The sequence below is a fragment of the Acartia tonsa genome, chromosome 1 (genome assembly GCF_053477335.1).
Source record: "Acartia tonsa isolate MP-2025a chromosome 1, ASM5347733v1, whole genome shotgun sequence".
NCBI lineage: Eukaryota > Metazoa > Arthropoda > Copepoda > Calanoida > Acartiidae > Acartia > Acartia tonsa.
Window position 1 is genome coordinate 49858173 of NC_137260.1, and position 14335 is coordinate 49872507.

The following is a 14335-nucleotide window of genomic DNA, read 5'->3' on the forward strand; positions in this document are numbered from 1 at the left end:
AATCATTGTTAAATGCAACAACAAGGCACATAAAAATTACTAAAACATATATTAATCATAATTAAGTTTCATGCTTAGCTGGCTAAAGCCTTTTTAAAACTACATATAATCGTCCTATACACCATACTTCTTAATAAAAATAACAAATTCTACCTGAAGCTCTTATGGTTTCAAATCCCTGATATACTAGGGTCGTTCACACACTATGAGACCAATGATAGGCCCAATTTTGTTCTCCGAAATCTTCACACTCTCATATCTCATTCAAAAGTAAAGAACGTGCGCATCATAATAAACAAAACAATCCATGCCGCGCCACATTATGAAAGGAAAGCCATAAAAAGACGACATTTGCGCTTGGTTTTCAAATAATGATAAGGAATTAATTTCGTACTTGATAAACACAAAGCTTCCTCGAAAGAGGTTAAGACAATGATTTTTTTATTTATGTAAAAAAGTTTATTGAAAAGTTTCTTTAAAAGATTTATGAAATTTTTAAAATTTAAGAAATAGAAAAAAATACATGATTCTGTTTATAATTCTTTCTAAAATTATAGTATTGATAATTGACACTTAAATTTAAAGATATTAATACATTGTATAGTATAACAAAGTACAAAAATATTATTATAAGTTTTCTTGAATATCAAGAATAAACTTATCCCCAGTAATAATATGTCATTTTAGTACTAATGATACTTTTTATTAGAGTAGGCAGCACCTTTACATAACTTATGTTGGAAACAGTTGCCATTGTTAATATTTTTAATCAAAAAAATTTAGTTGAAAAATGTAAAATTTAAATGAAATACAGCAATGGCATCTTATTCTAATAAGATTATAATTTACATTTTTTTTTTGATTTATTTCATATAAATACTTTTAGTTTATGTAGCTATTCTCTTCAATAAAAAATGAAATACTCAGATTTTTAAAATTTATTTTGATGAAATTTGGGTGAATTACTTCACCAAATAAAAGAGACAAAGGAGGATCTTGTAAGTTAGGTTTGTGGATTTTGTCCTCAAATTTTAGAAGATTTTTTAATTTCATAATTTCTAAAATAAGATCCTAGTACGTTTTACTTAAGAGATGATCCTTAATAACCATTGTCCCTTAGGATTAATGTCCTTTAGTAGGTTTATACAACAATACATTATATTAACAAAATACATATATTTAAACAGAGACGGACCATTTTCTTGCCATTACCCAAGTAACAATTCCGGCCATAAGGAACACACAGCCCAGGCCTATGCTCAAGCCCATCAGATAATTCTTTAAATTATTTGCCCACTCAAGAAATAGTAGCTGCGTCTTCATATCATCTAAATAAGACACAAAGTTTTTTTTATAATTATCATCTTTGAATCAAGAAAGCTTAAGAACAAAGAACGGTTTAAGAGCCAGAGGGAACTGATCTTCGGTATGTAATATGTATTTATTATAAATAAAAATTTCGGATAGTGTCTCGTTCGTGACAATGACTCTTAATATTACCCAATCAAAAGCTACTGTGAAAAAAACGACGAAACGCCCCTTAAAAGGCGTTGTCACGAAAGTGACGGTACCCAAAATTTCAACGGCTTGGCTATGGATAATTAAAAATAGGCAAAGGAAGAACGACTCTGCAGCTGCAGATTAATTGTTGATTACTACCTGGTAATTCAGTATATGTTTCGAACCAGATCATAGGAAACATTATAGTTGGAATATTCTCGTATAATTTGATTCCAGGTATTTCTCGCAGTAAAAGGTTAATCTGCATTCTAAAACAAATAATTACTAGAGTAGCGCAGCAATATCATGTAAACACATTTTAGCAGAAGTAAATTTAGATATGAGTAACTCAAATTTTAAAATAAAGTATTAAGGATATTAGCGTTAAAAAGAAGGTAGTGTGCAATCTCCTTGTTAGTAATCTTGCCCTTTTATTCATGGTTCTAAGGCGATGAGACAATCGCCAATAAATGAATGTATATCTCCAATGATTATACCCAAAATTACCCATCTGTAAATTACAAGAAACGATTGGACACTCAACTTACTTAACAAATCAATAAAAATTCCAAAAATGTTCCCAACGAATAAAATGACGTAATTTTATTTTTTTGGGACTAGTGTAATAAACAGTTCATTGTCCTATCCCTTGGGCCCTCTTTATTACGTTTTTATGGTAATACGTACGGACATACTCTGAACGGATAGCCGCGGTGTTATTTATTTTCACTAAGTCAAGGGTTTAAAGAGGAGTAATTTTAAAAGGTTTTAGAAAAAGGAAAAAAGTGGGTTAAAACCTGATAGTAACATCCAAAGGAATTCCAGGTTCTGGCATCAAGGTAAGGTGAGATGAATGGTCCTCTTCATTGGGATTCAAATCTGAAAAGGTAAAATTTTTAGTGGTCGATGGTTGCCCTCATAATGCATTTGGCACACAAACAATATTTTTTATAACAAACTTATAGTAAAACACATATTAGGATAGGTTAGGTCAAGTGAAGTTTAAAAGACACCTGCAAAGCTAGTACCACGAAGAACAATAGTTTTGAGTGAAAGAACTTAGTAGCAAAGCAAACACAAGTTTTATATTTTTACTTAATTGGCTGCCAATTTAGAAAGATAGACGTCAAAGTATTTTCGAGATGATTCTGCTGACTAACAGGCATTACGGGTCTGTCTGTCTGCAATGCTCTACCTGAATCTTCATGGAACATATCCAGGAGGATAGGATCAGCCTGGTAGAAATGCGGGAAGGACACATAGGACGGGGTGTTGAATTTACAGGAGGAGACATTCAACACTCCGTTGTATAAACCAACATCTATCTAAAATGAGAAAAAATTATCTATGAAAAGTTAACACCGGAAAATCTCTATCGTCACTATTTTAGGAACAGTAGGTAAGCCACACGTTTTAGCTAGTAGTGAGACAAACGGACAGACATCCTTAAACTTTGTAAAAAAGGTAAGAGGAGTCAATCTCTAAAAAACGTAATTTCAGGAGTTGGCGATTTTTTTCGTGATATAAACCAAATCCACTACTGGAACAAAAGAGAATCGCTGATGCTGATATGTGTTTTTTTGTTACAAACAAACATCCAACGGAATTGTCAAATAAAACATTAACCTCTAACGGTCGGTCCAGTTTTTCTCATTTTTGGAGTGTGAAAGATAGAGTGCCATAGCTGAGTGCTTTTTCATAAAAAAGGTTTGACACATAACTAAGTGTTTGAATTTTTTAAATAACTCTATTGGGTTCAGGATGCCAGCAAACAAAAAAGAAAAACAAACGTTTTTTTGACTTAAACAAAGCATTTTATTTTACCAAAATACTAAAGTATCCTATAGTTGTAAATCCTCAAATGAAATATTCAAGTCAATTTCAGGTTACAGCTATGATCCTTATGTTTTGAGATTTCTAATATCAAGGTCTGTAAAGGGAATAGACCGTTAAGGGTTAAAAAAAGCACTAACCGATCCCTCCATAGGAAGAGCACTCCATTCTAGATCTGCTGTATCTAATACATAGATTGGTTGCCGAAAGTCTGGGTCTGGATTGTAACAGGAAGCTGAACTGTTCTGGGTACCATTCGCTACAAATAATTTCATTCATTGCAATTTCACACAAAGTGTCTCAACCCCACCTCCCCCCTCCCCACCCTTCTTATTTTCAAATTAATTAATTATACGGGGGGGAGGGGCTAGTTTTTTTCTGTGTTTAGCCCCTTTGGGGCCTATATTCGTGATTTAAGACTATTATTATATGACGTTGTCAAAAGTTATAAACAAACAAACGAAAAAATAACCATCCGCCACCCCTCATTATTTTTCTTCAAACAGGGGGAGAGGCCTGTAGGGGCAAATCCGCTAGTATTTACAAACAGTAGCTTCACCACGAAATAAATAAATAAAAGGCTACTTATTATTACCTACAAAGCTCTGATCAAGCCAGTATTTGTATCCCTTTATTAATTCAAAGTCTACTTCTTCCTAAAAAGAATAACATATACAGCTAAAATGCAGTTTGTCATTAATACATTTTAAATTGCATTGGCAAAAATATATCTTAATCTGTACTTTTGGCGAATTTCCAAAAGCATTTTTATCATCTTAACTAGCATTTTTTTATAAGTCTTATTATCATAAAGAAATGAATATAGAAATAAAATAAAGCCTTTATTACGAGCCTTTATAACATACAGACTGTTGTCCTTTGGTTAACAGTAAATTTACAAATAAAATGTCTAAATACATATCAAATTACCTTAAAATTGAAAAAGATAGGTCTACACAGATCTGGGGTGAAGTAGTATATGGCATCTTTTTCTCTAAAAAATATTTTTATTTCACCAAACATTTGGTATTTAGTAACGAACTAACTTCATGCTTTACCAGGTAGCACAATATTGATTCGCCGATAAAATGTACCAATAACGCATCTTAATTATTAGATGAAACTTGACAAAGAAGACACGTCATTGGTTTTTTTAAGCGGCAAACTTAAATTTCAAATTTGTCTACCCGGAAAAGCATTCAAAGAATAGAATAAAATTTATTAACTAATGCAATACATTTAATTATTGAATATTACATAATCATATTCAAAATTGCATAGCAAGGAGTAATTAAGCCTTGGAGTAGGCCGTAAATTTACCCCTTTAATTGATTTTATTTTTAGTTAGAATTACACAAATTATGTATTATATAAAGATATTTTCACAAATTGAATAAAAAAATATTCAAATGCTGTAGGTGATCAAATAAAGCGTTACCTTTTTGGAGGAAAGAATTCCCCAGCACTGCCATCCAGCTTGGAGCAGGTATCAGGATACAGCCAGGACAGAGAATCTCTTCCCCGGTACCCAGTTATCTGTCCTAACTAAATATTAAATTGTGAGTAAACAAGGACAAGTTAATTAATCGCTGATAAATTCGTGATTTTGAATTTTTATCTGCCCCCCCCCCCAAAAAAAAAAATTATTTTAGATTTATTTCGCTTGTTGGTCATACTTATTCCTGGGAAGGGGTGTTTTATAGAGATACTATGCATCTAATACATAAAAATACAAAATATACTCTAATGTTAAAGCACAATATCTGTGTATTACCTTCTGTATGTCGTCTTTTCCTGTCCACATTTCAAATTCTCCATCATATTCAACAGAACTGTTTCTCTAACAAAAATAGATCAGTTTAGTTCAGGGATCTAAACTTATAGAACAATGACCGATAAATTGATGTACATCCCTAATGATAATACACAAAGTGACCTCTTCTGTAGATTAAAATTAGTGGTTGAAACGTTTGAACACTCAACTCAATCAATCAACCCATAAGAAAGTCCCTAAAGTTTTTAAGCCAACGAATATAAAACGTTTTATAGGACTTTGGGGACTTGTGCATTAAACATCCCATTTGGTTACTGTTTTTTTATCATTTTTTTTAAAGTTAGAGTCATAGTTAAGAACCTAATAAAAGTGTCTGACTCTGATTATGACGTAAAAAAATTAGCCAATGAGAGGCCACTTTAGATTTTACCATTGGTCAATTACAGTGTATACTGGCCTCTCATTCACTAATCTTTTTTTACGTCATGATCAGAGTCAGACACTTTTACTAGGTTCTATAGTTAAAAAAGCTCTCTCCAAAGCAAAAAAGTTTTATAATCTGGTCGATTAATTTTTGTAATGTTTGGGCCATGCCTGCATGGTTTCAATTAAAAGTGAAGCGATTGTTTTTAAACTTTAAATAAACTAATCCGCTGATTTCTTTCAATTATTTATCTGAATTCAGGTCATATAAATCCCTATACATGAAAAGACTATCGACAATAAACTAAAAATTAAATAAGCAATTACAAAAATATAAAGTAAATATACTTACATCATAAAACCATCCAAATCTGTCAAAGGGAATATCTATCTCAGGCATTTCATCATTGATATGCAACATGTCATCATCAATACCATCAAATGTGATTGCAGAAATGTTTGTCTTGATGAACAGTTTTTCATTAAATTTAGTTATAGTTTGATCCATCATATATCTACAAAAAAATAAAAAAATTTATTTGTTAGAGTGGTTAAGGATTCTTTTAGAGTTGATAATGGGTGGACAATTTTTATAGTCTACCAACAGCTTCACAAAAAGTGTGAGGATTTAATTTCCTGTTGTAATTTCCATAGGGTACATAGGAGTTCTACAACTAGCAAATATGCTTTGTGTAAAGGTGTAGTTTTGACAATGAGTAAACAAATATTGCCAATTATACAGAAAATAACGGATTCAACCTTAACCGAGTGACTTACATAAGCTAACCAATAAGCCAATACATAGACTAAGTCACTCTAAACAAACCTAATTGCCCACTGCATTCATTAATCCACTTTATGGAAGCTGCAGCTTCTCTTAAATTAAGGTTGAAACCATTTACAGCTCAGGAATAGCCAACAAACGAAACAATACAATACATATTACTAGATGTTGTCACTCAAAATCACGACATCATTACGAATACTTTTCTAATTCAGTTGTTAGTTACAGCTGCACTGAGCTGCAGCCTGTTAATTTTTATTAAGCTGTGACCACACAACTGTAAAGGGGCGACAGCCAAGGCAAGAGCTGGATCTTTAAGTCATTTAGTGCTATCCATTGCCACAACCAGTACTGCCAATAAAACATGGATCTTTAAATCAAAATGACAGTGCTTTCCGGCTCAATGCCATTTTGATTAATAGCTATGAGGTGAGCCGCTTTCTAAATCGGCTCACTAGAGTCATCAGCAGTGGCATCGCTGTAAAAGATTACCTAAAGAATGTAAACGATTCTGCCCCACCAAGAAACCCTGGCCATCTAGTTTGATCAGCAGCTGAATAGGCAATTGGGTTCAAGGTGTAAAATTCATCTTCTAAACAAAAGAAAATAAAATTTACTCATACAAACAAACAATTTATTGATTTAGAAACTTTTACACCAATCAATAAAAATATTTTCGCTTGCAGAGAATTAACTTTATTTACAATCATCAATGCAATGTCGACAAGACATCAGACTCATCACTGAAAATATTTCGGGGCAATTTCAATCGCTCAATCAAACCCACCTACTTTCTTTATTTACCTAAAACCCATCATATAATCTTATCTATGTGCCAATCTTAATCTAGACGTTTGAGAACAATATTTGGGTTGAATTGAATTTTAAAACCGATTAACAAAAAGAATCTTATTCAAATTTTAAAAATGCTCATTACTTTTATATCATATTATATAAAGTAGCAAAATATTTTGTCTGTAGCTTAAGATTTCAATAGCTTCTGAAACGATTGAGTTATACCGTTTGGGAAAGCCTTACAAAGATCCCGGGTGATTTTAAAGAGGTTTATGCTTAGAGTTCAGTCTTCGAGTAGTTTTAGATTGTCAAAACCGTAATCATGGATTATATTTCTGCTTCAATAAAAATGGATTCAACTTCCTAACTGTTTTAGGCTAATTTTATGCCCTACTTTCTATCAAAACAGATAGATGCTATTAATGCTGCGACTAGTAACTAATACACCACAATATAAAAATATTATTTAAACACGGTTACATTATGAAAATCATGACATTTCTAATTAATACAAACAACATATTTTGTTCGTTTTTTATTATATTTTGGAAAGGTCATTTATGCAACTTTTATTTGATTACAATAGCAGCGTACTTTCTTATCTGGTTTTGCCAAAATTCTATAAATAAATAGGTTATAAAAGCTACTAGCTGCTTCGCACTTAGCCTCTATGTAATGGGTAGTGCCCCTTATATATAGAATAAATCTTTTTTTCTGGTGGGGGGGGGGGGGTGAAGGTGAATTTTATAAGGGCGTCCAAGCTTTTTTTTTTTTTTGGGGGGGGGGGGGTTATCACTCCTTTACCCCCCACCCCCCATTGGACGAGAACAGTTTTTAAAGTCTTGCTTAGAAAGCAGAGATGTGCTGAGATTCGAAACCATCATCTACCCGACAACAAGGGGATGCGCAACATGTTAAGCCACAATTTCGGAATACGGGATGCATACTATATATTTTAAGACATTTCTTCTTATTTTTTGTCAGATTTCTGTTATCGAATATGACCCAATCATATGTTTCCTAATATAAAGTAACACCAGGTATAAGGTATAACCAACAAGCGAAATAAATCTAAAATAATATTTGGGGGTCAGATTGAAAGTTCGTCAATTCGAATATGTGTTGACCCCCAACGACAGCTGAAAACCACGTGAAAGGTTTCGTGGTTATTTTTCCAAATTAATATTGTTGTTGGTATAAGCTGATAAAGTGCCACTACCTAATGGACCACTTGAAAGATCAGGTTCAAAGTTCCATGACTTGGCTTGATAGTAACTCACTTTGTCACCATCGTCCTAAAAATAATAAACATTATATCCCTATTTTAATTAATTAGCGGTTTCGCCCCTAGCCTTTTTAGGTGGAGGGGGGGGGGGGGTAATCGACTATCCCCTTTTATAATTTTAATTTAAAAAAGATTTGTTTGGGGGGGTTGGATGGGTTGGTGTTGTCCTATCCACCAAGAAAATAGCTTAAACTATCAGAGGACAAGTAGAAATATTCCCTGAAGAGTAGAGCCTAATCGGTTTAGTGGTTACCAAGATCTTAAGCTTTAAAAAGAAAACAAACGGACAGACTGACATCGTTCTACTTTGTATTATAGAAAATAATCATAAATTTATAGTATAGGCTTTTAAGCTTTTTATTTTCATAGGGAGACAATTCATTTACCCTAATAATTTATTTTTGGGGGGGAGTAATACCTCCTCCCCGTTGGAAATATTTTTTTTATTTCGGGGGGAGGAGTTTGGGCATTTTCAGTGGAGTTTAATATTATGTATGTTAAAATATAAATGTTTAGAAATCAAACTATCTATAATACAAAGTAGAACGATGTCTGTCTGTTTGTTTGTTTGTACCGAAGGATCTCGCTAACCACTTAACCGATCGGGTTCTCCTTAACAGGGTAGCTTCTCATAGGTCTCGGGAAGGTTTATAACTATTTTGGGGAAGGGAACCACAACCCTCCTAGGAGAAATCGCCCCTGGAAAAAAATATCCCCCACCCCAAATTTTTTTTTCATTTAAAAAAGAAATAAAATATGTTGTTTGGGGGGTAGCCCCCCTCAAGTGCAACTAAAGGCCTCTAGGGGCGAAACCGCTGGTAAAAAATGAAGATTACAAAATAACAAATAATAGGAAAGAATTTAAAACCTTAAAAGTTATATTGTGTTTATGATGGTCTTCTCTAAAGGTGTATGGTCCAATTTGTTTCAGTCTGAAATGTATTCTTTTCAGTATTAGACTATTTTGTGTAAATAGACACGATTTTTGTCAAATAAAATATTATTTATTCATTCATTAAAAAAATATCGTAATTTTATTTTACCCCTGAGTTCATCAAAAACAGAGTTTAAATAACGTAAGATTTTTTTATAGTAAGGCCAGGTCAAGTAAGCGTTAGGAAAGTCTCGCAAGGTAGGTGTAGAACAGTACAAGAAAAAAAATACATGCAGGGTGCTTGGGGCTACTAGTAAATAAAGTCGTTTTTAGGAGTCGGGGGTAAACATTCTAAAACCACCAAACCTTCTGTAAAAACTGTTTGTATGTTCTTGTTACGAAGCAGAGGTGTACAGAATGGAGCTGTATCCAACCCCTGGCAAAATTAGTTTGGTGGACAAACTCCAAAATGGATCCACCCTACCTTACACCCTCCTTGACAATGTACACTGTTGCGAAGTCGTGCTAAAGTCCCCCTTCCACCATTTTTTTTACTCGATCTAGTTATTTTTCATTAAAATTAAACGACTAGAGGACTTGGTAAATAAAGAGTAGCATTGCTCTTAAAATTAGACAATATAAAATTTGCTTACAAAGGTTTCCAGGTATAATTTCCTTTCTCAATACTTTCCATAATTTCCTCTGCATTTGTTACATTAAAATAAAAAACCTAAAAATTGTTTAAACAGTCAAAAATATATTTTTTAATCGAAGGCTTCCTTTTTCCTAAACTTCCTAGAAAATGCTTTGGTTTATGATAAAATTATTAATTACAATACGTCATGGGGTATAAATACCATAACGATCAAGAGCCTGCAGACGGGGGGTGTATCCAAGCCCCTGACCAAATTAAAAGGGATTGACAAATTTACATTGCCAAGGGTAACCCCTTCTGATAGCATCCAAAAGGAATATTAAGTTTTAAAAAAGTCACACCGTCGTAAAATGCATGGGGATGGTAAAAATTTTAAGCGCATCGAGCATCAAATTACCATTCAAAAGAGTCTTGTTTGACTTTTGATTATATTAATTATTTGGGATGTACATTAAGATATATAAGTTGGAAAGAATTTTAATGTTAGAGGGAGATTTGAAATCTGCATTAAATTTTAAGGATTTTATTTTATATAAAATTCGTTTTTTGTATAATTCTTTATCTAAAAGCGGAAATACAATTTAAGTTAATTAATTTTGACATCTGTGATTGGTGGATTGAAAATTATCTTCGGTCTGATTGGAGAAGCTTAAGTGTCGCACATTATTCAACCAATTAGAGCGCAGGTAGTTTCCAATCCACTTATCCTATTGGTCCAAATTTATGAACTTAAATTGTAATTCCGCTTTTAGATAAAGATTTATACAAAAAACGAATTTTATAAAAAAAAAATCCTTAAAATTTGATGCAGATTTCAAATCTCCCTTTATCATTAAAATTCCTTCCAACTTATATATCCTAATGTACATATAGGAGGGTGTTTCCACCAACCCCCTCCCCCAATCCTTGACAATTTAATAACCTCCCTGTCTGTATTACTCCAAAAAACCATTCAGTTAGAAATTTTTCATTCCGAAAAAAAAACATTGTTCACAATTTGGGTATACAAATGCTGGCAAAATCCTGTGCACTCTGCTGTGAATAATTCAAAAAATTAAAATTGCAACGTGCACAAGAAAATAAAGTTTAAAAGCATTTATTTTTTCCTTTGCTAATCCTATATAATTTTTTTTATATCAATATTATTGTTTCACTTTAGTTTCAAGACAAGAAAACATGGGGGTGTAACTTATAATATTAGACTACTAGCGGCTACGCCCCTAGAGGCCTCTAGGGGCACTTGAGGAAGGGGGAGTCGAATTTGATAACCCAATTTCTTATTTTAGATTTTATAAGAAAAAGTAAAAAAACAAATTGTGGGGTGCAAAACAATTTTTTTTGGGGGGGGGGTGCCCCCCCATAATTTTTGATTTTATAAAAAAATTAAAAATTTTTTTTTTTGGGGGGGGGATTGATTTTTCATTTTTGGGGGGGTTGGGGGTGTCCCACCCCCCAAGAAAAAAGTTATAAACCTTCCCGGGACCTATGAGAAGCTACCTTGTTAAGGAGAACCCGATCGGTTCAGCGGTTAGCGAGATCCTTCGGTGCAGACACACAGACAGATACATAGACACACAGACAAACAAACATCCTGTTACTTTAGTATAAGGATATTAATAAATAATTTGACTGTTTCCTTCATATACATAGGCACTGGTAGATCTTTCCATATTTCATAGCTGTATGAACCTTCTTTCACTATAAGTTGCTGAAAACAAAATCTTATTATATGAAGTTATACGTTTTTTGGTCTGCCTAAGAAAATTTTCCTAACCAATGGACAAAATCATCTTTTATTTTTAGGAAAGCTTCACACAGCAGATATAGAAATGAAAAAAATTACGATAAGATACATGATTTTTCAGTATGGCGGATATTGATCGGCTTCAGAGCCATATTGGAAAAGCGAATAATATGCACTTCTGGTAAAAATAAGGCCAGGTTAACAGTACACGATCACTTATAGAGTAGATTTGCAACTAAAAATATAATTCTTACTGATTCAGTTATGAGATTAAAGATGAGGGGGGTGAGGGCCCCCATAACTATTCCTATAACACCCAGAATTCCTAAAAGCAAAATGTATATCAGTAAGTTAGGATAAATGTGTTGCCAAATTACTTAAACACAGGATACCGTAAAAGGACATATACTTTCATTTTTAGAATTTGATTATTGATAAGATTCGATTTTTATTTTGTATTTTGTTGTCCTATGCATCATTCTTTCAAAAATCAGATGATTAAGATAATCATATCTTACAAAAAGTTATTTTCAAAAAAGTTAAAATCAGCATGTTTTAAACGGACTTACGGGAGAACGGATGTACGGATGGATCGGCTCTAATTATAGAAAAGCTTCGTTTTAAAAATCGTATTACCTAATGTTAAATAACAACATGTTGTTTTTCTACACATTATAAATTATCTGAAAAATAATATATGCAGCATTTAAACGGTGCAGAGTGGATAAAAAATTGTAGATGTCATTTTTTTCTTCAAATTCAAACAGAATTAATAGTGCCAATAAAAAATGACGTCATCTGTCCTACCATGTTCAATTAAAATGTATACTGGCCAGCCATTTGTAATTTAGTCTGTGTATTGGCCGATCATTGGTCATTTGTATTGTATGACGTCATAGGCACTATAAACAGCTTCTTAAATTTGTATTCAGAGCAATTATTATGAATGAAAGCATAACAAGCTATAGAATAAACATTATTAATGTGTAACTTTATGTGTGTCTCTTTGTCTGTGGGTAAAGAAGGATCTTGCAAACCGATGAACTGATATGGTTCTTCTTCACATATAAGCTTATTATAGGACCAGGGAAGGTTTATAGCTATTTTAGTCCGTAAAGAAAAAAGACACATTCTTCTAATTTTTCCCAATATTAATTCTAAAACTGATTTTAAAATAAAGGATTGAATCAACCCCCCCCCCTTTCTTATGTGCCTTTAGAAGCCTCTAGTAATATATATAATCATTCTTAAAAGAACTAATTATAATCTTTAATAAATAAACATAAATTTTCCAAGAAGCCTTTATTTACCTAATAATATTGTAAGCGATAATAAGAGATAATATTTTTTAAAGTTATAAAAGGAATTGAAAATGTGTTTACGAAGCTACTTTACAAGTCCTAAATGTCTAAATGTCAGTTTACCATAAAATAAAGTTATGTCTGACAAGACCTCAAATTAAACCATGCTTTTATTGTTGCTTTTGTTTTGTTTAGCTTTTTAGTAGCAAAGCTACTCTAGAATTCGAAATAAAAATCTTGAGTTTTTCTCAGCTCTCTTTTTTTGGACCACTGAACATCTGAGATCGGTTTTTAATAAATGCCGCGTTTTTTCGACAATTTTTTAGACATTGATTGATTGAACGAAGACGATAGGAGAGTATACAACATAAGAATTCAAAATTTTAAAATTATTATTTTAGCCATTTGTATAATGTCTAATATGGAGATGCGATCCTCAATTTTCAAATTCTTTGAACGTACATATGAGACTTTTACAGAAATGCTTCGCATCCACAACTATCTATCTATGCTTGATATAAAGTCAACACTTTATAGATCATATTATGAACCTTTGATTGACACGTGCCCTGCAATTAACTAGAAGCACTCAGGGGCAAGACACAATTACTTTAGCTAGGCCCAAGGCATTATTTGTATCAATTTATGCATTCATAGGCCTATCTTTACCTATACGACACCATATATGGGTAACGCTAGCCTATTCATGGTAATCTGTATGTGATTTGCTAATAGTATATGTTTATTAAAGATATTATGTTTATAGTTAATGTAATCATATAAACAACCAGTTCAAATATGTATGCCTACAACCATGCCTGATTTACGTCACATATTAACACACAGATATTTAATTGCACAGACAAACACTAAAATCCTGGTCCAGAGCTAATGTTATAGCATGTACCTCTTGAATTTATTCAGTTATTTATTAACTCTCCTACCATCAACTTCTCTTTCTGGCTTTAAAAGGTAATGACTTAGTTGTTTGGCATGCATTGTAGTTTAAATTTAGGCCCCTTAGTACTTAGCATGAATTGAGCTCAGGCCTTATGTTAGAACTCTAACACTTAGCACAATTCACTGCTTGGGACTTAGGGCACATTTCTGTCCTACTCTACTTATAATTTTAACACGTATCCTGTAAATATTTTCATACTTAACTTATGCACTTGTAATATAAATACACTTTATAAAATCATTTCCCTTCCTTAATATTTAATATGCTTATATAATTCTGATCGAATATCAAAACCAACCATTTATTCTTAGGTTAAAGCAACATAATACCTCGCGTGGGACTTTTGTTGAGCTTCCACCAGCTCAACCAAATTCGTATTATACTTGTGGGAATAGAGGGTTAAGCA

At 32.6% G+C, this 14335-nt stretch overlaps 1 protein-coding gene across 1 annotated transcript; it reads right to left on the reverse strand.

Moving 5' to 3' along the window:
* Positions 1-438: 438 nt before the first annotated feature.
* LOC145323032 (protein croquemort-like) lies at positions 439-12357 on the reverse strand. Its single transcript, XM_080165422.1, has 17 exons — positions 12304-12357; positions 11922-11992; positions 11559-11631; positions 9922-9997; positions 9263-9326; positions 8329-8404; positions 6807-6906; positions 5883-6045; positions 5108-5173; positions 4772-4878; positions 4264-4327; positions 3929-3989; positions 3474-3592; positions 2696-2825; positions 2298-2379; positions 1660-1769; positions 439-1328 (listed from the first exon to the last, which is right to left on the reverse strand). The coding sequence occupies exons 1-17, from the start codon at positions 12338-12340 to the stop codon at positions 1180-1182; spliced, it is 1548 nt and encodes a 515-aa protein (XP_080021548.1). The 5' UTR covers positions 12341-12357; the 3' UTR covers positions 439-1179.
* Positions 12358-14335: the final 1978 nt, after the last annotated feature.